Below are 23505 nucleotides of genomic sequence, written 5' to 3'. Positions count from 1 at the left end.
ACGACGTTACTATGCAATCTACCGGATGCTCGACCTTTGGAGACTTACTCGCCTGTAGTAGAAGGAGTAAACGTGTGTTTAGGAGAAGAAAAATCAATGAAGGGTTAGGGTTTGCGATGCTCATGCAAAAAGGCAGTCCTTGACGAAGGAACCTGTAAAAAAAAAAGACAAAAACATTGCCTCCTATCGAGGTCTTCCATCTAGGAAAGCAGTAAAATGCGGGAAAAATGTAAAAGTACCACACGGATAAAGATCCGAAGTAACAGTAATTAACGGAACAAGGAAACTAGGGGATCCTTCCAAGCTAAACACCATCAAAGAAAGTGAGTCAGTACAGGTAATCGGAATGAAACCTCCAGGGGGTATCCCACAAATAAAGTGGAAAACCACGCAAGTTATCCCTGCAAAAGTCATGTGAGCCCTCACAAAAACTCAACAAACAGGTTAGAGACAAAAAAATAGGGTAATCAAGGGTTGCCCCCAAATCAAAATGTAACCACATGAATCATGCCATTAAGATTCACAAAAAAGACATGCATCAAAAGGGTATCAAATTCACCCATAATACCTCAAACATTTAGAGTATCCAAATTAAAGGCATAAAGATGATGGATATAGGGAAAACCTGATTGGAGAGCTTGATTGAAATTGAGTTGCACCCGTGAGGTTTACAAAACAATCTTTAGGGCTTATGTGAGGCAAAGGTGATTCTGTGCAGTTGAGTTCCCTTCAGGGTTTGGAGGCTGCTCTGAGTTCTCTGTCAGGTTTCTCTCCAGGTTTTGTTCCAAGGAAACCTCAGAGTGTTTTGCTTCTCTTCCTTTTTCTGTCTGTTTTGTTTCAATGAAACTCTAGTATTTATAGGCTAATATTGGTAGCTTAGTGGGCTTTTGAGAGAGGTCCAAGTTTGAGATTTTTTAATTTTTTTATTTATTTATTTAGTTAATTTTTAATTTTTAATTTTTTTTTTCGTTTTTCGTTTTTTTTTTTCAAAACACGTTGGCTTCGCCTAGCGAGCATGACAGCTCATGAACAAACCTTTGCTCCTTCAAGATTAACGTTTTGACTGACGAATAGACCCCTGTTGGAAGTAACTCAAATTTTTCCCTTGTGTTGACTGATCATCTAAATAGAGCTCACAAAGTGTCCTGGATGATGTTCAAGCTTCTTGGATCCTATTCCGATTGCCATAATGAAATGCAAATGCTAAATGACCTAAAAATGAATGCATGCATGAGGTGTAAAGCGTATGCTTCCAGGAAAAATGAAGGGTAAATTTTGGGGTATTACAAATAGGCTTCCAAAAAAACTAAGTCAGCGTTAGCTAAAGATAGAAATAAAGAGAAGAAGTAGGAGGTACCCGTTACTCTTCAAGCCGAGGTGGCGTCTTTTGTGTCAAAGTGGCGTCTCACTCTCTTCAATATCCTCTTCAAGAATTTTAACGCCTCTAGGCCTTGCTCTCTTTCGTCCAATATAGGCCTCACCTGGGTCTATGGTAGCCTCATGGGGCACAGTGGTGGCCTCAATATCACAAGCGCTGACATGTGAAGAAGGTGGTGGAGGAACTCAAGCTTCTTCTATGCCATCACTGATGTCAAATTCGCCCTCTTTTTGAGGAGACTAACAAAATCGGGAAAGATAAGCAAGATACCATATTGTGGTAAGAAATAGATCAACAATCAAGATACAAACTAAGGCATCATCATCAGAAGACTCATGGTTGGTGTCGTTTAAGTCTTTTGCCCGCGATGTACTTCCAGAGGTAGAAATTTCAATCACTCTCTGTCCCTAAACAAGTACTTTCGGGCTATAAAAGTCAATGTAAAGATAAAGGAATTTCTTTAGAGGGTTTAGACTTTACCTTTACAACCCTTAAAATGTTGCCCCCTTGAGAGCCACTCGTATAAGCTTTTGGATTTTTGGGAATACCTACGAAGGAGAAAATAACATGCATTAGCTTAAAAGACTCAGAGCAGTGTAAAAAACGTTTAGATGATTTTGACAAACACACCTCATTTTCTTAGGAAAGAAAATGCATAAATTAAACGTTGTGCCATCATGGCATGGTCAGGCACAAAGGACTAATTTTGTGCCCACCACTCTTCGAACTCCTAAATACAATGGTAAGAAAGTGTGTAGTCGAAAGTGTGTAAGAAAACTTCTTTCTTTCTGTAAAACAAACGCCTGCCATTGAGACACCTCTTAGTAGTAGTGTCAAGAATGCAGAAGAAGGTTTCAGTGTTAGGAATGAGGCAATTGAAGAGCAGATGGCTCAACCCGAATTGCCTAGCCACCAAGTTCGGTTGATAAGGGGCCACCCTCAAACCTACCAATGAAGTAGTAAGCCTCGTCCAGATAAGGGTGGAATTGAAGCTGGCAAATAGAACTCTCTATATCTCGTCTTGCTCTTGTCGGGACCGGTTAGGGTAAGATTTCCTGAACCAGTCAGGACTGCATTTTTGATTGGCAAAAGGGGCCATCAACTCAGCGAAGATCTTACACCTATAAAACATTTAGAAATAATCTTCGAAGATCTCTAGATAGACCGCTATCCCATCTTCTGGAGTGGGCTTAGATAGTCGAGGCCCATCGATTCCCACCGTCGAGTTGGGAGGAACTATGGTTTTCAGGGAGGATTCAAAAGTGGCGTTCAACCACAACTGGAAGAGCCAAATAAGTCCACCTATTTGTAGGTTGTTGAGATTTTATGGTTTTACCATATCATCAACGACTAAGGCCAGAGACTCATAAAGTCGCATGAGTATCAGCCAACTAACACAAAATTTCTACCCTCATAGAGCTGGGTTGCGAGGGGCATATATTTTTTAGCCATATGAATAGATTTAGCGCATAATACATACCTCGATAACCAGTAAGTAAGAAAGGCAATGTGTTTGTGCGTAGAAATATCATTGGTTGTATTTCGATGATCCTATATGAAAGAGCTATAAGATGGCCTAAGGAAGGAGAGTGCATGATTAATTCTTGTAACCTTTGCAGGATCGAAGTCCAGCCCAGTTGGCCGAACATCAACTATAGAGGCTATGTTAAAGAAAGTAAGAATTACCATCCCACATAGTAGTTGAAAAGTGTTTGTGGATGTATCCCAGAAACACATGGAAGCGATCAACATATGAGGATTATAAGGGAGACTTACCCTGGATAGATGGACAATATCGTAAATCCCTAAATATTTCCAATAATGTACTTTCTTTCTCTCAATCCTATCTAGCCACTTAATATACTCAACATCCTCCGGTTGAGGAGAGGAACGGAAGATCCGGTTTTTTTGAAGAAATTAAACTTGAAAGGTTCATCAATAAACACCATAGGTTCATACCCATAATATATGGAGAAATAATCTCAAAGGAGTTGAGGTTTCTTGATATATTTAGGTAAGAGGCCCATAAATGCATGAACCTTACCCGCAAGCACGTAAGGAATAAATTCAGAGCGATACCAGATTTTTCTGTGTTCCGTTTCCAAGGGAGGCTCCGGTACGTAGGCATGATCATTAACAAAGATGAGAAGCTCAATATCGGTTACGAAACCCGCATGATGCTGTTCTGGAAGCGCCATTGAGGGATACCAGTTTCCTGAATAAGAGCGTAAGGAAGAAGAAAAAGCTAGGATTTTGGATTTCTGTAAGGTAAGTTGCACGAACAAGAAAGAAGAAGGTGTTTGGGTAAATACGTTTAAATGGAGGAAAAATAAATGGTTTAGTTTTTGTCTTAGGAAAGATCGACGACTTGGTGATTAACTCAACAGGTGGCATGTAAAAGCCAAGGGGAAAGAAAAAAAGTGGAAGTTAGAGCAATCATAAACGATTCCATTTCACTTAATCCTCCTATGGAATAAGAGGTAATCATAGCGAATCTGCATGCACGCCCGTGACATGTTTATAGGCAGAAAAAGTCAATGACTGACAACAAGCATGTCTGAGATGATGTGGCATATAATGTGAATAATGACATAGTGGTTACAAACAATGCCACACTTCTCCCCTCAGATATGGGTTGACAATAACATTTTTTGGGGGCATCTGTTACACTTGGGTTTTTTAGCTAATGGAAAATCAACAAAGAATATCAATGAAAAAACATTTACCGTGAGAAAGGATTAATGAAGTGTCTTAAAGAGCATTAATGTTGAAACATCGATAGACCAATGACGAGGGATCGAACAAGCCATCACACAGGGATATATGGTTTGGAGGACTCTCAGGGATAAATCCCCAAGACTTGGGTCGATGAAAAACATGTCAAGAATCTCGAAAAAGAGGCAGTTGATAGAAGCCTTTATTTCATCAAGAAGATCAGTCGATTGTGACACGAAAGGTGAAAGACTTAGTGAATTTACAAGTACAGAGCCCTTGTTAGTCAGCATCGACAACATGTTGAAGCAGTTACTATCGAAGGTTCGTAAGGAAGTTGGGAGTAGTTATCACTCAACTTGGTTTGCAAACAGATAGTATCGTGGGTAATACGTAAACACACTAGTGGAAACTTGAAGATTAAACGTGGAGTGAAAGCAGGAGTTCCTTAGTGGTCATAATTGTCATCAACGATTATTTTGTAAATATAATAAATAGCAGGCTCATACATGTGATCAAGGCTCGCAAAATTTTATACATACTCTCCATACCAATAGAGTACCCGAGTCAAAGAGAGAAATAATCGAGCGAGAAACATGTATCTGTCTGCGTCCAGTCTTTTTCATTAGTCTTTTGTTTCCTTAAATAAGACATGTACTCTTGCTTTTGTTTTATTTAATATCATTTATTCCATTCTACCTTATCATTTATCATAACCTCCCTTCATATAAAATCTTTTTCTAAGTAGTTATCGTTCATGCGACGACTACATTCAATTCACACGCACATGTGTTTACACAAATCATTTGCACAAATTACTTTGGAGATTTTTTGAGTTAATCTCACAGACTTTCAAACTAGTGATTGTTTACCAAAAACACCGATAAACAGATACATGATGCTCCAGGAGATCCACCGAGGTCAGTGCATCAGAAGATACTAGAAGAGGAGCAGACCATGGTAGATCATGTTGTTGATGTATTGCATAAATGTCGTTGTATCATGGAGATTGCGCAAACGCATTCGTTTATAGTATTTGTACTCTGGATTTATTTTAGGGTTTTTTTTACAAAAATAATCCACCTTTTAAAGGAAATTACCAAAATACCCCTGGTTTCAAAAAAATCCAAAAATACCCCACTTTTAGGAGGAGTCTCCTATTGAATTGGCGACTCCTCTTAAAGCTTGAATGGAGGCGCCAATTGGATTGGCTAGGGCACCTGCCCTAGCCAATCCAATTGGCGCCTATGTGTAGGTTTTAAGAGGAGTCGCCAATTCAATTGGAGACTCCTCCTAAAATTCATTTTTTTTCTTATAAATAGATGCGTTGTGTGACTAATTGTTCCACATCTCATATAATCATTTGGCTATCATGTTTGGTGTTTGTCGCCGATACGGAAAGGTGATTTATGCGAGAGACAAACCTCAAATGCTGATGCTGTTTTGGAACATCACCACGTTCGATCAACTGAAGAGGGAGTTGGTTCGTTGGTTAGATGGGAAAATACCAGAAGGGGGAAAAATCAGAAGTATTGAGAGACTTGACAGTATCTTTGGTTGGGTGCGAATGAAGACTGATAAGGATGCTAGGGAAATGATGTTCGGTCGAGACGACATCAATTTGATTGTTGTAATCAGTTAGAAATATTAATGTTTTCAGATGTTTTGTACTGATGTTTGTTGTGAACCTCGTTGTAACAAGAACTTAATGATATATAATGATTGAATGTTACAAAAATACAATGTTACAAAAAGCTTAAGAACTAGATGATGCTCCTCGATTGAGACAGTTGTTCTTGTTGTGTCCTGGTTGACGACAGATACTACATAATCTTATCATTTTATTTGTGGAATCCATCTCTGTTCTTATACATGTGCTGTTTGGCATTCCTTTCTTCTTTCTACGCATCTCGTCATTGTGCCAAACAATATCTCCTTCATATGGAGGCCAATAATCCTCCACTGATAGTACTGAGAAGCTTTGAGTATATACATTCATGATGGTGTTAGCCTTGTACACATCAGATAAATGGTTGTAAGCGTCTTGACGAGTATAAGCGCATGCTGCTATGACATGGGAGAAAGGTATGCGGAAGGCCTGGAATTTTCCACAATCGAACCAACTTCTGTTTAGTCTAACAGCGTAGGCTAAATTTGGTCTCCCCTCGTTGTTGCCCATTGTTTCTTGGACGCTAAAATTTTATCTATGACGGTCAAAGACTGTTACAGCGTGTGTGCTAGCTTTGATGCTCTCCTCTTTCATGACCTTCATGCAACACTCACTGAATACTTGCCCGGACATTAACACTGCACTCCATCTTTCACCTCTGGTTGCGAACATAGAAGCCAACCTATAATAGGTTGATCTTACCAAGGTGGTTATCGGCAGATTTCGAATTCCTTTGAAAACCCCGTTCATGCATTCCACAATGTTTGTTGTCATGTGGCCCCATCGACAACCTCTGTCAAATGCCCTTGTCCACTACTCTACTGGTATGTTATTTATCCATCTCCCTCAACGGACCTTTTGATGTAGTTGGTAGTGACGCTCCTGGCCCCTCAGATGATCAAACACCGGTGCAGAATCGTCAACGTGGGTTAGGGCTAAGGGTTAGGGTAGCTAGAGGATGTGGGACCGGAGGTCGGTTAGGTGATCCCGGTCATCACCATTAGGTTTCTTTGTGTAAACTCCAAACTTTATTAATATCAAGTCGTCTTATATCAAATTTATCTTTCACTTATACCATAAAACACAAAAAAATGCATTTTAGGAGGAGTCTCCAATTGAATTGGCGACTCCTCTTAAAACCTACACAGGGGCACCAATTGGATTGGCTAGGGCACATGCCCTAGTCAATCCAATTGGTGCCTCCATTCAAGTTTTAAGAGGAGTCTCCAATTCAATTGGCGACTCCTCCTAAAAGTGAGGTATTTTGGGATTTTTTTTGAAACTAGGGGTATTTTGGGAATTTCCTTGAAAAAGTGGGTTATTTTGGTAAAAAAACCTATTTTAGGTTGTATTTTATTTTGACTTATGTGTACACTTAATTTATTACTTTATATGTCATTTTCTTCACATCGTTTGTTTGGTCTAATTCATTATAGAATAACTTTAATATATCGTCAATTTCATCTTAGCATCACTTAAGAAAAGTTAAAATTTACTGTCAAGTATGGTTATTGAGAAGCATCTCCGAATTCTGTCTGGTATGAATACGAATATACATGTCTGGAATAATTTATGACAAAAAGGGTGTGAGGGATACACGTAGGACTGGAAATGAACCAAACCAACTCGAAAATAGTTTGAGACTCGATTTGATAATTAATTTGTTGGACTTGGTTCATAAACCAAATGAGTCGAACTTGAGCTCAAAACTAAGTTCGTAAAATAAATGAGCTGAACTTTAGCTATGTATAGTTCGACTTGTTAGGTTCATGAGTCGATTGGTTATATATATATATATATATATATATAATATATATATATATATATATATATATAATAATATTATATATATATATATATATATATATATAATAATATATATATATATATATATATTAATATTATATATATATATATATATATATATATATATATATAATATATATATATATATATATATATATATATATATATATATATATATATATATATATATAATATATATAATATATATAATATTTTTAAATCATATATCTCAATAGTATCATTTAAAAAAATAATGTATAGATTTTAACCTTTTAACTTATCAAATTAATTATTTTAAAAAATACTTGTGACATTTTTTTATACAAAGTAAAATACTTCTAACTCAAAAAAAAAAACATAATGCACCGTGACTTTTAATTTTAAAGTGTCATTTTAAACTACTTCTAAATTTGTTTTTTAAACTACCACTTTAAAAATAACGTTTTTTAAATATTGTACAATTTATATGATTTAATTTGTATCCTTTTATATTATTTTTGACTTTATTATTATTATTATTAACTATTTTTAAGATTTTAAATATGCTCATTTATTAGTATTGCATTTTCCAAAAGCAAAACCTTTAGTATTCCTTTTTAGATTTTAGGTGTTAGAGAACTTTCTTCATCCTTCATATTACGTATTTTCAGTCTTTGTTCTCTATTCTGAAGAAAAAAAACTTTAACTCTTTCTTCCAGATTCAACAATTTTTTTCAATAGAGGTAAATATTATATGTTCTTCCTGTATATAATGAACTATAACTCTGTTATGAGGATTTTATTTATTTTCTTTGTTTTGTATATGTTCTTTCTGAATCTATTTTTCTTGGTTTGAACTAAATATATAACTCTGTTATGAGAATTTTTTTATTATGTTCTATTTAAAAATTTTAATAATTTTTTTAATGGAACTTGTGGTTTTATTTATTTTTCTATTGTAGATATGTCATACAGTACCTCACTTGAATCATTGGGAGATTCACAATCACCACCAAAAGATGGAGAATAGTGTTTAAATGTATTGAATCTTATCATTGATTTAAATGCAAATACTAATGAAGAACCACTAACAAATGAATCAACACCGGCAAATGAAGTTGTGAATGAAGAAAATGTTGAGAGCAGTGACATTGTTATTCAAAAGTCCAAGAGGAAGAAAACTTCTCTAGTTTGGGATCACTTCAAAAAAGTGGAATTAAAGAATGGAAAAAAATGGCAATGTATACACTGTAAAAACAATTATTCTGTTGTTGCTAGTGGATCAACCAGTCATTTGATGAGGCATTTAAAACAAACATGTCATGTTTACAAGAAGCTAGTAGCACAACAACAAAAATTAAACTTTCAGCCAGCAAAAAGCAAGATTGATGAGAAGCTTTCTGGACCACTACTAATGAATTCAAGAGGTAAATATGACCATGAAAGACAACGAGAAACCACCGCACATTGGATTATGATGCATGAAAATGCATTTAGTATTGTTGGGGAAGAAGGTTTTCATTTTATAATGAAGTGTTCTAATATTTCATATGAGAAAATTAGTCGGAAGACATTGAAGAATGATTGTATTGCTGTTTATGAAGCTGAAAGAAAAAAGTTGAAGTCTACTTTAAGGACAATAAATAAGATTTGTTTGACTACTGATTTATGGAAGTCACAAAATCAGAAGATAGAATACATGGTGTTAACTGGCCATTTCATTGATGCTGACTGGGTTTTGCATAAACGCATTCTTAGTTTTGTTCATGTTCCCCCTCCTCGGCGTGGTGTTTATATTGCTGATGCTATCTTCAAATGTCTTAAAGATTGGGGTATTGAAAATAAAATATTTAGTGTGTCAGTGGATAATGCACATTACAACGATGGATGTTTGAAAGAGTTAAAAGTTCTGATTTTAAGGCACCGGAAATTAGTGTTAGATGGAAAGTTATTTCATGTGCGTTGTTGTGCGCATATACTAAATTTGCTTGTTCAAGATGGTATTGGGAAAATAGCAAAAATAGTTGAAGACGTGCGTGAAAGTGTGAAGTTCATCAATCAGTCTGAAGCAAGGTTGCAAACATTCTCACAAATAGTTCAACAACTAAAGCTTGGTGGTAAAAAATTAATTCTTGATTGCCCTACTCGTTGGAACTCCACCTATCAAATGTTGTCAGTTGCAATGCAGTTCAAAGAAGTCTTCCCTCATTTTCAAGATCGAGAACCAAGCTATACAACTCTTCCAGATGATGATGATTGGGAAAAGGTTGAAAAAGTTTCCAAGTTGCTAGAGGTATTTAATGTTGTTATAAATATTATTTCAGGTAGTGAATATCCAACTGCTAACTTATATCTTGCTGAGGTATTTCGAATCAAACTAGTTTTAGATCAAGCTATCTAAGATGAATATGATTTTACGAAAGAAATGGCAAAAGTGATGAAGGGAAAGTTTGACAAATATTGAAGCCAATGTAATCTTGTTATGTCGCTTGCTTCTGTTTTGGACCCTAGGATCAAAATGATGGGTGTTAACATGTGTTTTACCTTAATAGCATTGATAATTTTTAAAACTAAATTCTTCTTTTTATTAATAGGTGGAGCAAGTGCAAACAAAAATTACATTACTCCCTTGATGATAAATAGAGAGCTATCAATGCAGGTGAGTGAGATTGTTGTATAATTAACTGTGTATTTAGTCTTTATTACTTGTTAGTTGTTAGCATCTCATACAATTAATAGGGTGTTTAAACCATACCAGTGTTGTAACATAAATCTAGAAATTTATGAATTTAAAAAGAATTAATCATTTAAAGTACTACTATTTGTTATATATGAGGAACTAGTATTGTGTTAATTGTGATATATTTAAAAGGTAGCTGCAATGTATATTAATTTGTGAGCTTTAATATGGTGTTCAAACCATACCAATGTTGTAACATAAATCTAGAAATTTCATGAATTTAAAAAGAATTGATTTAAGGTACTGCTATTTGTGATATATGAAGTACTGATATTTGTGATATATTTTAAAGGTACTGCTATTTGTGATATATTTAAAATAAATTTATTTATAGAAGTAATTGATTTAGCATAGCATACCATGATCATGTTGTGTTGGTATTCTGATATATGAATTTAATTGGCTTAAAAATTATCCTCTTCCATCTTGCAGGTTATCCTTTTCTTACTAGCTATGACAGTAAATCATTTAAGTTGGTGTAATAATTTACTGTTGACAGTTGGTGTAATAATTTACTGTTGACAGTTGGTGTAATGAAGATTTAAGTTGAATAATCATTTTGTGATGGGAATGTATCAATTTCTAATAGCTTTTGTTGTACTATTTTATTATATTTGTAATAGTTTTTGAGACAAACTTAAACTCAAAAAGAATAGTTTTTGAATTAGACTTTTAAATTTATCTCTTGAAAACTTTATTTTGTTTTAATATTTTCCCTTTAAAAAGAATAATTTAAAATGTCAAATATAATAAAAAAATTTAAACTTTAAAAAATGACTTTTTAGTCCGTGAAGTAAACAAACTGAACCTAACGAACTGAACCTAACGAGTTGAACCGAGTTGTTCAAGAACTTAAAACGAGTCGAGTTCGAGCTTAAAAAAAAGTTCGTGTCGAACTCAAGTCGAATTTCAAACTAAACCAATTCTTATCGAGTCGAGTCGAGCTGACGACGGGTTCGACTCGACTCGACTCATTTCCAGCCCTAGATACATGGATGTATATTTAATTATTTTGTTTTAACGTTTTGACTGAAACGAGCTGTGTATGCGAAAATACTTTCTAAAATCTAAGGAATAATTTAAATTTTCTTAGAATACATTTTCACAACTACTTAAGGTGATATTAGTGATTTTCAAATAAAATGAGGGTGATTTGGATTAAATTAATAAAATTCTATAGCCTATTTAAAAATTAAATTAATATTATTTATTTATTTATAGAAAAAATTTGAATATAATTTTTTAATTGTGATTTTACTATTTTCAAAATAAAAACTAGCAGAAGAATTAAATTTTTAATTGATATAAAATTTTATTAATATGTATTTTGATAAATTTAATTTATTCATAGTAAGTTAAAATTGTCATAAATAGTTAATTATTTCTAAACCTATAATAAATCATTATTTAAAAAAAAAATCAATTTGAAAAATGTTGAAAACCAATTTATAAGAAAAAACACTCATTTTTAAATTTATAAATTGGTACAGAGTAGTAACTTTTAGTAGGAAAAGAAAAGACGAGAATAGAATAGAAAAGTCTAGTAGTTTTTTTCTTTTCCCAGAAGCATCCAGACTCATCCTCCTGGTTAACAAATACTCCATCTTCTTCCCCACTTCTCATCAACGATCAGTTAGTTATTATCATTATTCTCACTGCAACAAACTCAAACTACAATTCTACATTTTCTTTTCTATTCCGCTTCATTCCAACAAATCATCTTTCTCTCTAGGCTAGCTTGTTTTCGAAGAAAAAAAAAACTTCACTTAGCTTTTTGCAATCAAAGGTATGTTAAACTCTTGTAACGCTTTCCGGATTTTCCAATAACATGCTCTGTTTTCATATGTCTATTTTTTTTTTTGTTCTCGACATGTTATAATATGGCCTTTTCATGAGATGGTAGATATATTTATTTTTATTTTTGCAATGTAGGTAAATGAATCCAGAGAAATTTACTCACAAGACAAATGAAGCACTTGCTGCTGCTCATGAACTTGCGTCAACTTCAGGACATGCTCAAATCACTCCTTTACACCTCTCTTCCGTTCTTATTTCGGATCCCACTGGTATATTTTTCCAATCAATTTCAAATGTTGGCGGTGAAGAATCTGCACGTGCGGTTGGAAGAGTTATAAAACAAGCATTGAAGAAACTTCCTTCACAATCTCCTCCACCAGAAGATGTACCTGGAAGCACTTCTCTTATTAAAGTCATTAGGAGAGCACAAGCTGCACAGAAGTCACGGGGTGACACTCATTTAGCTGTTGATCAGTTGATATTGGGAATTCTTGAGGATTCTCAGATTGGAGATTTGTTTAAAGAAGCCGGCGTTGCTGTTTCTAGAGTTAAGTCAGAGGTTGAAAAGCTTCGTGGTAAAGAGGGGAAGAAAGTTGAAAGTGCTTCTGGTGATACTAATTTTGAAGCTTTGAAAACTTACGGGAGAGATTTGGTTGAACAAGCGGGGAAGCTTGATCCTGTTATTGGGCGTGATGAAGAGATAAGAAGGGTTGTTAGGATTTTGTCAAGAAGGACTAAGAACAATCCTGTTCTTATAGGAGAGCCAGGTGTTGGAAAAACTGCTGTTGTTGAAGGGTTGGCTCAGAGGATTGTTAGAGGTGATGTTCCTAGTAATCTTGCTGATGTTAGGTTAGTTGCTTTGGATATGGGTGCATTAGTTGCTGGTGCTAAGTATAGGGGAGAATTTGAAGAGAGGTTGAAGTCTGTTTTGAAGGAGGTTGAAGAAGCTGAAGGAAAAGTTATTCTTTTCATTGATGAAATTCATCTTGTTCTTGGTGCCGGTCGAACTGAAGGATCAATGGATGCTGCTAATCTTTTCAAACCTATGCTTGCTCGTGGACAACTGAGATGCATTGGTGCTACAACACTTGACGAGTACAGAAAATATGTTGAAAAGGATGCAGCATTTGAAAGGAGGTTTCAACAGGTTTATGTGGCTGAACCTAGTGTGCCTGATACTATTAGCATCCTTCGTGGGCTGAAAGAGAGATATGAGGGTCATCATGGTGTTAGAATTCAAGACCGTGCTATCGTTGTTGCAGCTCAGTTGTCTAGTCGGTACATAACTGGTATGCTCTTGCACTGTCTTAATGTTTGTTTCTTTTGATTATGAGCATGATTTTGGTTGTGGCTTTGCTAACATTGTATATGTTTGTGTTTTGTATTTGTTAAGGGCGTCATCTTCCTGACAAGGCAATTGATTTAGTTGACGAGGCATGTGCAAATGTGAGAGTTCAACTTGATAGTCAGCCGGAAGAAATTGACAATCTTGAAAGGAAGAGAATGCAACTAGAAGTAGAGCTTCATGCTCTAGAGAAAGAGAAGGACAAGGCTAGCAAAGCCCGTCTTGTAGATGTAAGCATAAGTGCTGGGTTTTCATCTTAACCAGGACTTCCAAGTTCAAATTTGATAGAAATTAGACAATAAACGTATATATATTCTATGAGAGATGAATAACTTAGTTAATCAAATTGTGTTTTTTTTGTAGTACGTGACAGTTTTATTTTCTTGTGTATTTTTAATACCTAAATGGTTCTAACTTTTGATGTTATTTGTAGGTGCGGAGAGAACTTGACGATTTAAGAGACAAGCTTCAACCTCTGAAGATGAAGTATAGCAAAGAAAAAGAGAGGATTGATGAAATTCGAAGGCTGAAGCAGAAACGTGAGGAGCTCCTATTCGCATTACAGGAGGCTGAGAGGCGGTATGATCTAGCCAGAGCTGCAGACCTGCGATATGGTGCAATTGAAGAGGTGGAGACTGCAATAAAAAACCTTGAAGGAAGCACCAATGGTAATACCGATGAGAACTTAATGTTGACAGAAACAGTTGGACCGGACCAAATAGCCGAGGTTGTTAGCCGATGGACGGGTATTCCAGTGACTAGGCTAGGCCAAAATGAGAAACAAAGGTTGGTTGGACTTGGTGACAGATTGCACACTAGAGTTGTGGGACAAGACCAAGCTGTTAATGCTGTTGCTGAGGCTGTATTGAGATCAAGAGCTGGTTTAGGAAGACCCCAACAACCAACTGGGTCGTTCCTATTCCTTGGTCCAACTGGTGTTGGTAAAACTGAACTTGCAAAGGCTCTGGCAGAACAACTCTTTGATGATGAAAATCAGCTAGTAAGAATTGACATGTCGGAATACATGGAACAACACTCCGTATCAAGACTGATTGGTGCTCCACCAGGGTAGGTTTTTGGATTAATACTTGAATTTTATATAGACTAAAAGCCTAAATAGAGATTAAACATACAAGTATTTGGTCTATTAGAACAAAATTATAGACTTGTATTCAATATGCATTTCATAGCTCACTTGTTGAATTGTATTTTCAGGTATGTTGGACATGAAGAAGGTGGTCAATTAACTGAAGCTGTAAGGAGAAGGCCATATAGTGTGGTACTTTTTGATGAAGTTGAGAAAGCACATACATCTGTATTCAACACTCTTCTCCAAGTCTTGGATGATGGAAGGCTAACTGATGGACAGGGCAGAACTGTGGATTTTAGAAACACAGTCATTATCATGACATCAAACCTTGGTGCTGAGCATCTCCTAAGTGGACTTTCAGGAAAGTGTACCATGCAAGATGCTCACGACCGAGTAATGCAGGAAGTAAGACGGCATTTCAGGCCAGAATTGTTAAATCGACTCGACGAAGTTGTTGTATTCGATCCTCTTTCACATGAACAATTGAGGAAGGTTGCAAGATTACAAATGAAGGATGTAGCTAGTCGTCTTGCTGAGAAAGGAATTGCATTGGCAGTGACTGATGCAGCACTAGATTTAATTCTCGCTGAGAGCTATGATCCCGTAAGTGTTATATTCATTCATAGACCTAATCATTTTGATACTGCAGAAAAAAACGTTACTAACCAGTTTTTATTGTTGTGACTTGTGTAGGTGTATGGTGCTAGACCAATTAGAAGGTGGCTAGAGAAGAAGGTGGTAACAGAACTCTCTAGAATGCTTATAAGAGAAGAAATTGACGAAAATACAACTGTATACATAGATGCTGGGCCCAAGGGAAGTGACTTGGCATACCGTGTAGAAAAGAATGGAGGCATTGTTAATGCTGAAACAGGAGTGAAGTCAGATATTTTGATTCAGATACCGAATGGACCCAAAAGTGATGCTGTTCAGGCTGTCAAGAAAATGAGAATTGAGGAAATTGATGATGATGAAATGGAAGAATGAATTTAAGTGTAACTGTTATGATGTTTTTGTGTAGGTGTAGTTACTCATGTTTAAGCTGTGTTCTTGTTGATATGTGTTTTGTCCGTTTGAATTGGTGTGTCTCATTGATAAAAATCATGTCATTGTAAGTTGTAATATCCTCTCTTTTTTTTTTTGTCATCAATAAATATTTCTGTTTAATGAGTTCATTCATTACCATGCTTTATTTAATTTGTGGTTTCTCTCTTCTTATCCGCCTTGTAAACTATGGTCTGTGAGCTAATATAAACTGAATCTAGGCCTTAACCCAACCTGCAACAATATACATAACTTTAGTTCAAGTATTGAGTTTGAATCTTGTGTGGATAAATAAATGACAGAATTTTTAAAATGATGAAATTTTATGTGATATTTTTCAATGACGAATTTAGAGAAATTTACAATTCCACCTCAAATGACAAAATTGTGAATTCCCTCACTCTCTCATCTCCACCGTGTTCTCTACATTCTCGCGAGATCTCTCTCACTCTCACAAAACGAGTCTCTCACGAATCAATATCTCTCACTCTCGCAGAATCGATCTCTCACCCTCTTCTCTCTCACGGTATCGATATCAGGTATTTGTATTTCTTTTCCATCTTTCTTCCATGAGCTCTGGATACAGATTGAGGAACTATATATGTTGTGTGTTGAAGAAATTTATGGACATGATTCAAGTGCTTTGAACTCTTGAATCTAAGCAACTGTGATTGCACAATTCAAATAGCTGGAGTGTGTATGTGATGTTTTTGTTCATAATTCAATCACTTGAATTGTTTGGTTTTGGATTAGGTTTACGTGTTTGATTAATTGATTAGGGATTTATTATTGTGATGTTGTTAACCTAATGATTATTTAATTAATTTTATCTATTACTTAACTCATTCATGCTGAGTTTATTGTGTTCTTAGTTTCAATTAGTAACTGTTGTATTGGTTTATTAATATGAATTTGTGATTTTGGTGAGTTACTTGTTTATATTTTAGTAATCATTGTGTTGGTAATGTTGTCAACAAATTGATTACTTATTTCTCGCGTTCAGAAGGAGCTTGTCTAATGCCGCAAAAACGTCGTGGGATCGGAAATTCAGGTCAGGCCTAAAAGCGATAACCTATTTAACTTGATTGGAGCCATTGCTGGCCCTACTGGAACAACTTACATTCGCATTCGGTTTCTCCTTTTTTTATCCCCAATTATTGTTTTTTCAGTTAGAGTTCCTTGTGTGACTCTTGTGATTAATGAATCTTGTTGGATTACTGAATATATTGGTTAAGTTTTACATGAGTATGACTGTGGAGTATGTGATTGGCGGTCCGCTAGAATCTGTGTGAATCTAAACATAATGTCAAGTTATACTGTTATAATGTTATGTTCCTTGTGTGGTGCAATTTAAGAATAAAATTCACTTTTGATAGTCATGCTAATGTAGGGTGGAAACATAACATGTATTTTGTTCCATCCTTGAAAAGTCAAATTCTTTTCCATTTGGTGTTTGCCAAAATATACACACGTACATGTTCATTGGTTTAGTTACTTGTAGTGGTTCTTATCATCTTCATTCATGGTTCAATTTTATGTAGTTAATGTTGGAGTCCTGTGATAGCAAGGATGGTAGTGGTCACAGGTCTTTGTTTTTGTAGTTTTTGTATGTCTGTCCATTACCATTTGTAGTTTTTGTAAACCCATAATCTTATTCACGTGTAATTTCCTTGTTCTCTGTTAATGTGTTGCTTGAGGTTAAAGAATGATAACAGTCTTATAAGCACATCATATTCAGTATTAACTGCGTCCAACTCATGAAAATATAAATCATATTTTATATGACAAACAGAAGGCTAATGGATTATGGTCCTTGTGAAGGTTTGTTTGCTGCAGTGCCTTGAGACCAAGGTAATTTTTTCTTCCATTGAGTGAGAAGAAAAAACATATCTTGGCTTCCATGCCTTGAGACCAAGGTAATTTTTTATGCCTTGGTATTTATTTTAGTTGATAATATATTAAATGTAAGATAGAATTTTTTTTTAACTTTGTATTTTTTATTTCTGCAGGTTGAAAGCTTGAGTTGGACTATGTTATACCTGTGGATTTGACATTTCTTAAGAAATTACTATATTATTAGTTTATATTTTAATGTTGAGTATAATAAAATTTGCTATATATTTCTTTATATTTTACACTTTTATAATACAAGAGCAAACTTAGTCGAGTTATTTATATATGTTTTATTATTTATTTTTATATTTATACTTTTCAAATTACAAGGACAAAGGGTCTTTATGAGTTGGATAGTAGGATTTCAATATTTAACTTTGTTGTTTAATATGCGATGGATTCATATATATACATCAATGAGATTTTTTCTATAAAGGTTAGTAGCACCTTACTAACCTTTTCAACTTCTACCTATAAAACTGTCTGGGGTAAAAACTATTTTAAGACTTATACCCATATAAGCTTCCTATCACTAAAACATAAGTAAAAAAATTGAATTTGATTTTTTTTTTTTTTAAATTGAATTGAATTTTAGATTTTTTTTTTAAAAAGAAATAATTGAATTTTATCACTTTACCCAAACAATAAATTAAAAAAATTGAAGGAATTCAAATATTTTATCCAAACAAAAAAAATTTAAAATGAAAAGAATTCAAATGAAGCATTTAAATTTCATGAAATTTTAAATTTTCTTGAATTTTGAATTGACTCATTCAAATACACTTTGAAAGTGCATTTTGGACGAAATGCCTTTTAAATTTTGAAAGTGCATTTTTAGACGCACCATTTTTCATCAAAACACATCCTAAAGCGAGTTTTATCTCATTATTTTTCTAAATTTAATACGGACATGCATCTTGAGAAAAATTAATCTGAACATGCATTTCAGTATTCACTCAGATATAATATAGAAATGCATTTTCGTATTCACACCAGACAGTAAATTTTGATCTTGTTTTAGAGATATACTAATGTAATTGACAGTGTATTATAGTTATACTATCGTATTAAATTTCATATAAATTAAACTACACACTTATCAAATAATATGAAAATATCATATATAAATGAATAAAATTAAAATGCAAAATAAAGTCAAAATAAAATACAAAATGTATCTCTGTAATTGGCAGATAGATCGATCAAATATCTTGTAGGCGTGTTAGAGGATGTTCTGGTGAGAGTAGGAAAGTACTATGTGCGGGTAGACTTTGTCATAATGAATATTGATGAGGATTCTTAAATTCCGATACTCTGAGGTAGGCGCTTCTTAGTTAGAGCGGGGGCCATCATTGATGTTAGGAGAGAGGAGTTTACTTTTGAGGTAGGAGAAGAGAAAATCGAGTTTATATTGGCAAAACCCATGGAAAATCCTTCATTGATGGATTCTTGTTGTTTAGTGCATTTAATCACCGATTGTGTTCAAGAGACCGCATCAAAGCCTCCTCTGATCAATAAGTTAGAAGAATGTTTGTTTGATCGCGCCAAGATTGACAAAGAAAAAATTGAAGCTAAGGTTAATGGGGAAGTATCGAAAAAAAAGTCTCATTTCCACTAACCAAAGTTTTGAAGCGCTTGTAACACAAAGCGATGAACCTAAAAATAAAAAAACCCGACTAGGGTTGAAGCAAGGTAAGCCTGAGAAGAAAATATGAGTGAAAGAGAAGGTGGTCCATGAAAACTAGACCTAAAATATGAGCCTCCTTATAGAAGGGGGAAGAAAAAGGAATAAGGGTGTGGCATGGATGAATAAAACTAGTTGGGCCCTAAAAATATCTAAGGGAGATGCTAGTGGCTCATGTTTGAAGGAAGCACCCTCCTGAGTTTGAGGGTCTAAGTGGTCGAGCTAAACGACCTTAAACAAAGTGCTACGTGGGAGGAAACTCACGCTTTTCTCACTAATTTTTGTTTGTTTGATTTTTTTCAGTTAATAAAAAACTCACGGAGAGGAAGCGACACAAGTGTTAAAAGTTGAAAAAGTCGACAAAAATCGATAAAGAAACTGTGTCCGAAAACCCCCCTATGAAAACACAAGAAAACTTAATTTCCCATACAAAAATCAGGGAGCTGCTACAGGCGGTCGTAACACTTGCTACAAGCCATAGTAGTCCCCCAGTCATAACCTTAAAAACACATTTTCCATATAAAATCCAAAAACCTACTACAGGTGGTCATATCAGCTGCTACGGCCCATAGCTGGCCCAAGCACCCCAATGTCCAATTTCTTTTGAATTTTCAAATTTTCTCTTTGCCCCACCCACCTTTCTCTCACCCAATCATTCTCTTAACTCACCTTTAAACCTTCAAAATCTAATTTTTCAAATCACTTTATCACCAAATCTCTCTCTAAACCTACCATCTTTATCTTTCTCTCAATTTTCTCTCCAAAAACCTACCAAACCTTCATTAAAACAAAAATAAAAGCTTCAATCTTTACCCTTCTCCCACCATCAAATCCCAAACCACCTTCATGAAACCTTCAACAATCATCACCCTAAACACACTTCCGGGCATTAAATTTCAAAAAGATTAATTTGAATTTTTCGAACTTCATCAACAACGGCACCAAAAAGGAGTGACAAGGGAAAAGCAAGTCGTCGAATCATCAAGACCCAAAAAGAGAGGGAGCACTAGAGCTTTGAATCCTCACAACATCGTCTTCGAGAATGATGCTCAAGCCAAACGATATTCCTCCTTGATCAAGCGGAAGCTCACACCGACAAGGTACATGTGTGAAAACACTCTTTCTACTCTTTGTTTAAAATCCGAAATAGATAGGATGTTTCATTCCATAGAGTTGCTAGAGTTCATGCAAAGGGAAGCACCAACCTATGAGCGCATTACCCTTGAAAAAGTGGATAGACGGTACGAGGTACTATAACACCCTAACCCTAAAACTTATGTAACAAACATTATACGATGATTAAAGTGTTACCCACTTCAAAACATCTCAACTTTATTCAAAAAGCAGCAGAAAATCAAATTAAAATACTCAACAAAATCACGTTTGTTCTCAACTTCAAAATAACGTCATAAAAACTCCTCAAAACATTAATTTGAATTCAACAATTAAACAAACGTCCATCCCCAATGTTGCATGATCAGAGCATAGCCATTAACTAAACAATGAAACTAAATGGAAATAACTTCAAAAGCTATCTTCCATTCACAACATCAACTTCTAATCCTGATTATCTTCAAGATGTCCATGATGGACAACATCAAAGAAAATGGGGTGAGAATTCACATCAATAAATTAATGGCATAAACTGCAAGGTAGAATTCGAACATCTACACAATCAACAACAATTACACACATTATTCTCACACCTAATTCGTTAACATACACCACAATTACATATTCATCATTTAATTATGAAATGAGACATCTCAACTTCAATAAGACTCATAAGCATGTGGTACCATAACATCATCAATTGGTTCACTCAGGAACCAGGTTTGCCCTACTCGAACCCTGAATCCACCCTGCTCGGATTTGGGACAAGTCATCAATCCACCCTGCTCGAATTGCAACTTGCTTATTTCATCAACAACAACGACATAATAAATTCATGTCATAACACATTAATGCAACAACAATATAATGTTTAAAGTCCTCTCCCGATAATAAATAAAATATGCATTGGTCCAACAATAATAGTTCTCCTAAACTATCATCCCACAACAAAAATAATCACAATGCAGCAACGTAAATCATGCTTGAAGCTAGCCGAAAATATACCCAAACGCGTCACACGGTCGAACATACAACAGAGTCACCACCAAAATTTATTTATCCCAAAAAAGTGGGAAGAGAAAATATTGATAAAACCCAAGGGGAAAGAGAAACGGGTAAGGACGTCGGTTATGCAAGGGAAAGGTATTAGCACCCCTCACATCCATGGTACTCCATGGGAACCGTTTTGATTGCTCTTGCTTGAATGGGTGTTCCTATCTTCATGTACCTATAAAACAGAAATTGGGTTAGAAAAAGAGTTCTCGATGAGAATTAAGCCATTCATGCCTACGTATTCTCATAGTACGATGAGAAATTCAGAGTCTCGTAGTTCATGGAACTAGAGAAATAAAAGGGGGAAAAGAAAGAAAAGTGCTCGACAAGGACTCACATCCTTGTGCCTACATATCCTCATAGTGTAATGAGGAAGTCAGAGCTCCGCAGTTAGGAGGACTAAGACTGGAAGAAAGATAAATTGGGGGCGGTGTTTAAATCGGAAAAGGCTATAAACTGATTGAAGCGGTGTTTAAACCAAGAAAGGGGTGTATAACTATGAAGGTGTCAACCTAAATTGTGGTGTTTAAACCAAAGGGACAGATGATGTCAAAACCAAGAAAAGGGTGTATAACCATGACAGTGTCAATCCAAATTGTGGTGTCATAACCAAGAATAAAAAGGTAAAAGTGGTGTTTAAACTAAGAAATGAGGTGTATAACCATGAAAGTGTCAACCTAAATTGTGGTGTTTAAACCAAAGAGAAACATAAAGTGGTTTTTAATTTAAAGAGTAAAGGAAAGTGGTTTAAAACCCAAGAAAGGTGTGTATAACCATGAAAGTGTCAACCCAAGAAAAGGAAGTGGTGTTTAAACCAAGAAATGGGTGTATAACCATGAAGGTATCAATCCAAATTGTGGTGTTTAAACCAAGAAAGAAAAGTGGTGTTTAAACTAAGGGGAAAAGTAAAGTCGTGTTCAAACCAAGAAAGGGGTGTATAACCATGAAGGTGTCAACCTAAGAAAAGGAGGTGGTGTTTAAACCAAGAAATGGGTGTATAACCATGAAGGTGCCAACCCAAGAGAAGGAAGTGATGTTTAAACCAAGAAAGGGGTGTATAACCATGAAGGTGTCAACCCAAATTGTGGTGTTTAAACTAAGAAAGGAAAGTGATGTTTAAACCAAAGGGAAAAGGAAAGTGGTGTTTAAAACAAGAAATGGGTGTTTAACCGTGAAGGTTTCAACCCAAGAAAAGGAAGTGGTGTTTAAACCTAGAAAAGAAAATGGTGTTTAAACCAAAGGGATAAGAAAAGTGAGTGGTGTTTAAACCAAGGAGAAGAAGGAAAATGGTGTTTAAACCAAAAAGTATTGAGATGGGAGCCACAAGGCTAGGTGCAGACTTAACAGCGAATTGACTGGAATTGCACTAAAGTCCATGAATGGAGATGAATACTCTGAGCAACTGGGTCATTCATCCCGTACCCAAAATATTCAGAATGAGGATAGGAATTAAACCTCTCATCCCTTCTTTATTTCTTAAGGCTCGTGGCATGCAATCTTTGTCAATTGTCTGAAAAGTTGTTGAAACATGTCCTCAAGGATGCTCTGTGGGGATGAGGTGATTGATGCCTTGACTTGAGCTTAAGGTCTTGTACTTGTTCAACCTCCAAGGTAGGAGTGACAAGTCCCATCAAGTGACCAAGAGACTCATGGTCACTTTACAAAGACAAAGGGAATGTGTGCAAAGTCAAAGGATCTAATTGATCAAAGGGAATTTGATCAAGCTAAATCAAAAGGAAAAAGATGGATCAAACACACAATGCATGACCATACAAAGACTGGCCTAGAGTCTCATTGTTAGATAGATCAAGATTAAGCAATGTGTGTGCTAATGAGTGTTAAGCCTAGTCTCATTGTTAGGTACCCCAAGAGTAAGTCATGTGGGTGCAAGTGTGCTAACCTAAACAAATGAATGTAATAAGCATATGCATAAGGCAATGATCAATAAACAAGTGACAAGATCACCAGTTCAATAGTAGGACAAAGTCAAAAGGGCCAAGGTCAATGAGTCAAAGATCATTCTAGGTCAAGCAAAGTTCTAAGTCCTAAGTCCAAAGTTCAAAAGTGTACATCATTGCTCCAAGTCAAGCATAAGTCTTAAGGATCAAGTCTATCCATTTTATCATGTTTTGATTCATTGAGATTGTCAGGCAAACCAAACACAAGACAAGAAGTATAAGATGAATAATGTATGAAGTGAGA

General features: G+C 35.3%; 2 protein-coding genes across 2 annotated transcripts in view; both read left to right on the top strand.

Moving 5' to 3' along the window:
* The window catches only part of LOC127136219 (zinc finger BED domain-containing protein RICESLEEPER 2-like), a 102576-nt gene extending 92399 nt beyond the window's left edge, over positions 1-10177 (top strand). The window contains exons 2-3 of the mRNA XM_051062809.1: positions 8627-9906; positions 10139-10177. Coding sequence (XP_050918766.1) covers positions 8627-9906; positions 10139-10177 — 1319 coding nt within the window. The remainder of the gene's footprint in view (positions 1-8626; positions 9907-10138) is intronic.
* Positions 10178-11827: 1650 nt separating this feature from the next.
* Positions 11828-15691, top strand: LOC127073734 (chaperone protein ClpB1). The gene is made up of 6 exons (XM_051014927.1): positions 11828-12070; positions 12217-13370; positions 13475-13656; positions 13860-14494; positions 14642-15119; positions 15210-15691. The coding sequence occupies exons 2-6, from the start codon at positions 12221-12223 to the stop codon at positions 15501-15503; spliced, it is 2739 nt and encodes a 912-aa protein (XP_050870884.1). The 5' UTR covers positions 11828-12070; positions 12217-12220; the 3' UTR covers positions 15504-15691.
* Positions 15692-23505: the final 7814 nt, after the last annotated feature.

The sequence above is a fragment of the Lathyrus oleraceus genome, chromosome 4 (assembly GCF_024323335.1).
Source record: "Lathyrus oleraceus cultivar Zhongwan6 chromosome 4, CAAS_Psat_ZW6_1.0, whole genome shotgun sequence".
In the NCBI taxonomy this organism is placed as follows: domain Eukaryota; kingdom Viridiplantae; phylum Streptophyta; class Magnoliopsida; order Fabales; family Fabaceae; genus Lathyrus; species Lathyrus oleraceus.
The sequence above is the reverse complement of the archived record's forward strand: the minus strand, read 5'-3'. Positions and strand labels throughout refer to the sequence as shown.

What these genes read in the sequence shown, in the direction of transcription:
- LOC127073734 (XM_051014927.1), top strand. Translation starts at nt 12,221, where the DNA reads ATGAATCCAGAGAAATTTACTCACAAGACAAATGAAGCACTTGCTGCT. An exon ending in CTGATTGGTGCTCCACCAGG is followed by an intron (nt 14,495 to 14,641) that starts GTAGGTTTTTGG and finishes TTGTATTTTCAG; the next exon opens with GTATGTTGGACATGAAGAAG. An exon ending in TCGCTGAGAGCTATGATCCC is followed by an intron (nt 15,120 to 15,209) that starts GTAAGTGTTATA and finishes TGACTTGTGTAG; the next exon opens with GTGTATGGTGCTAGACCAAT.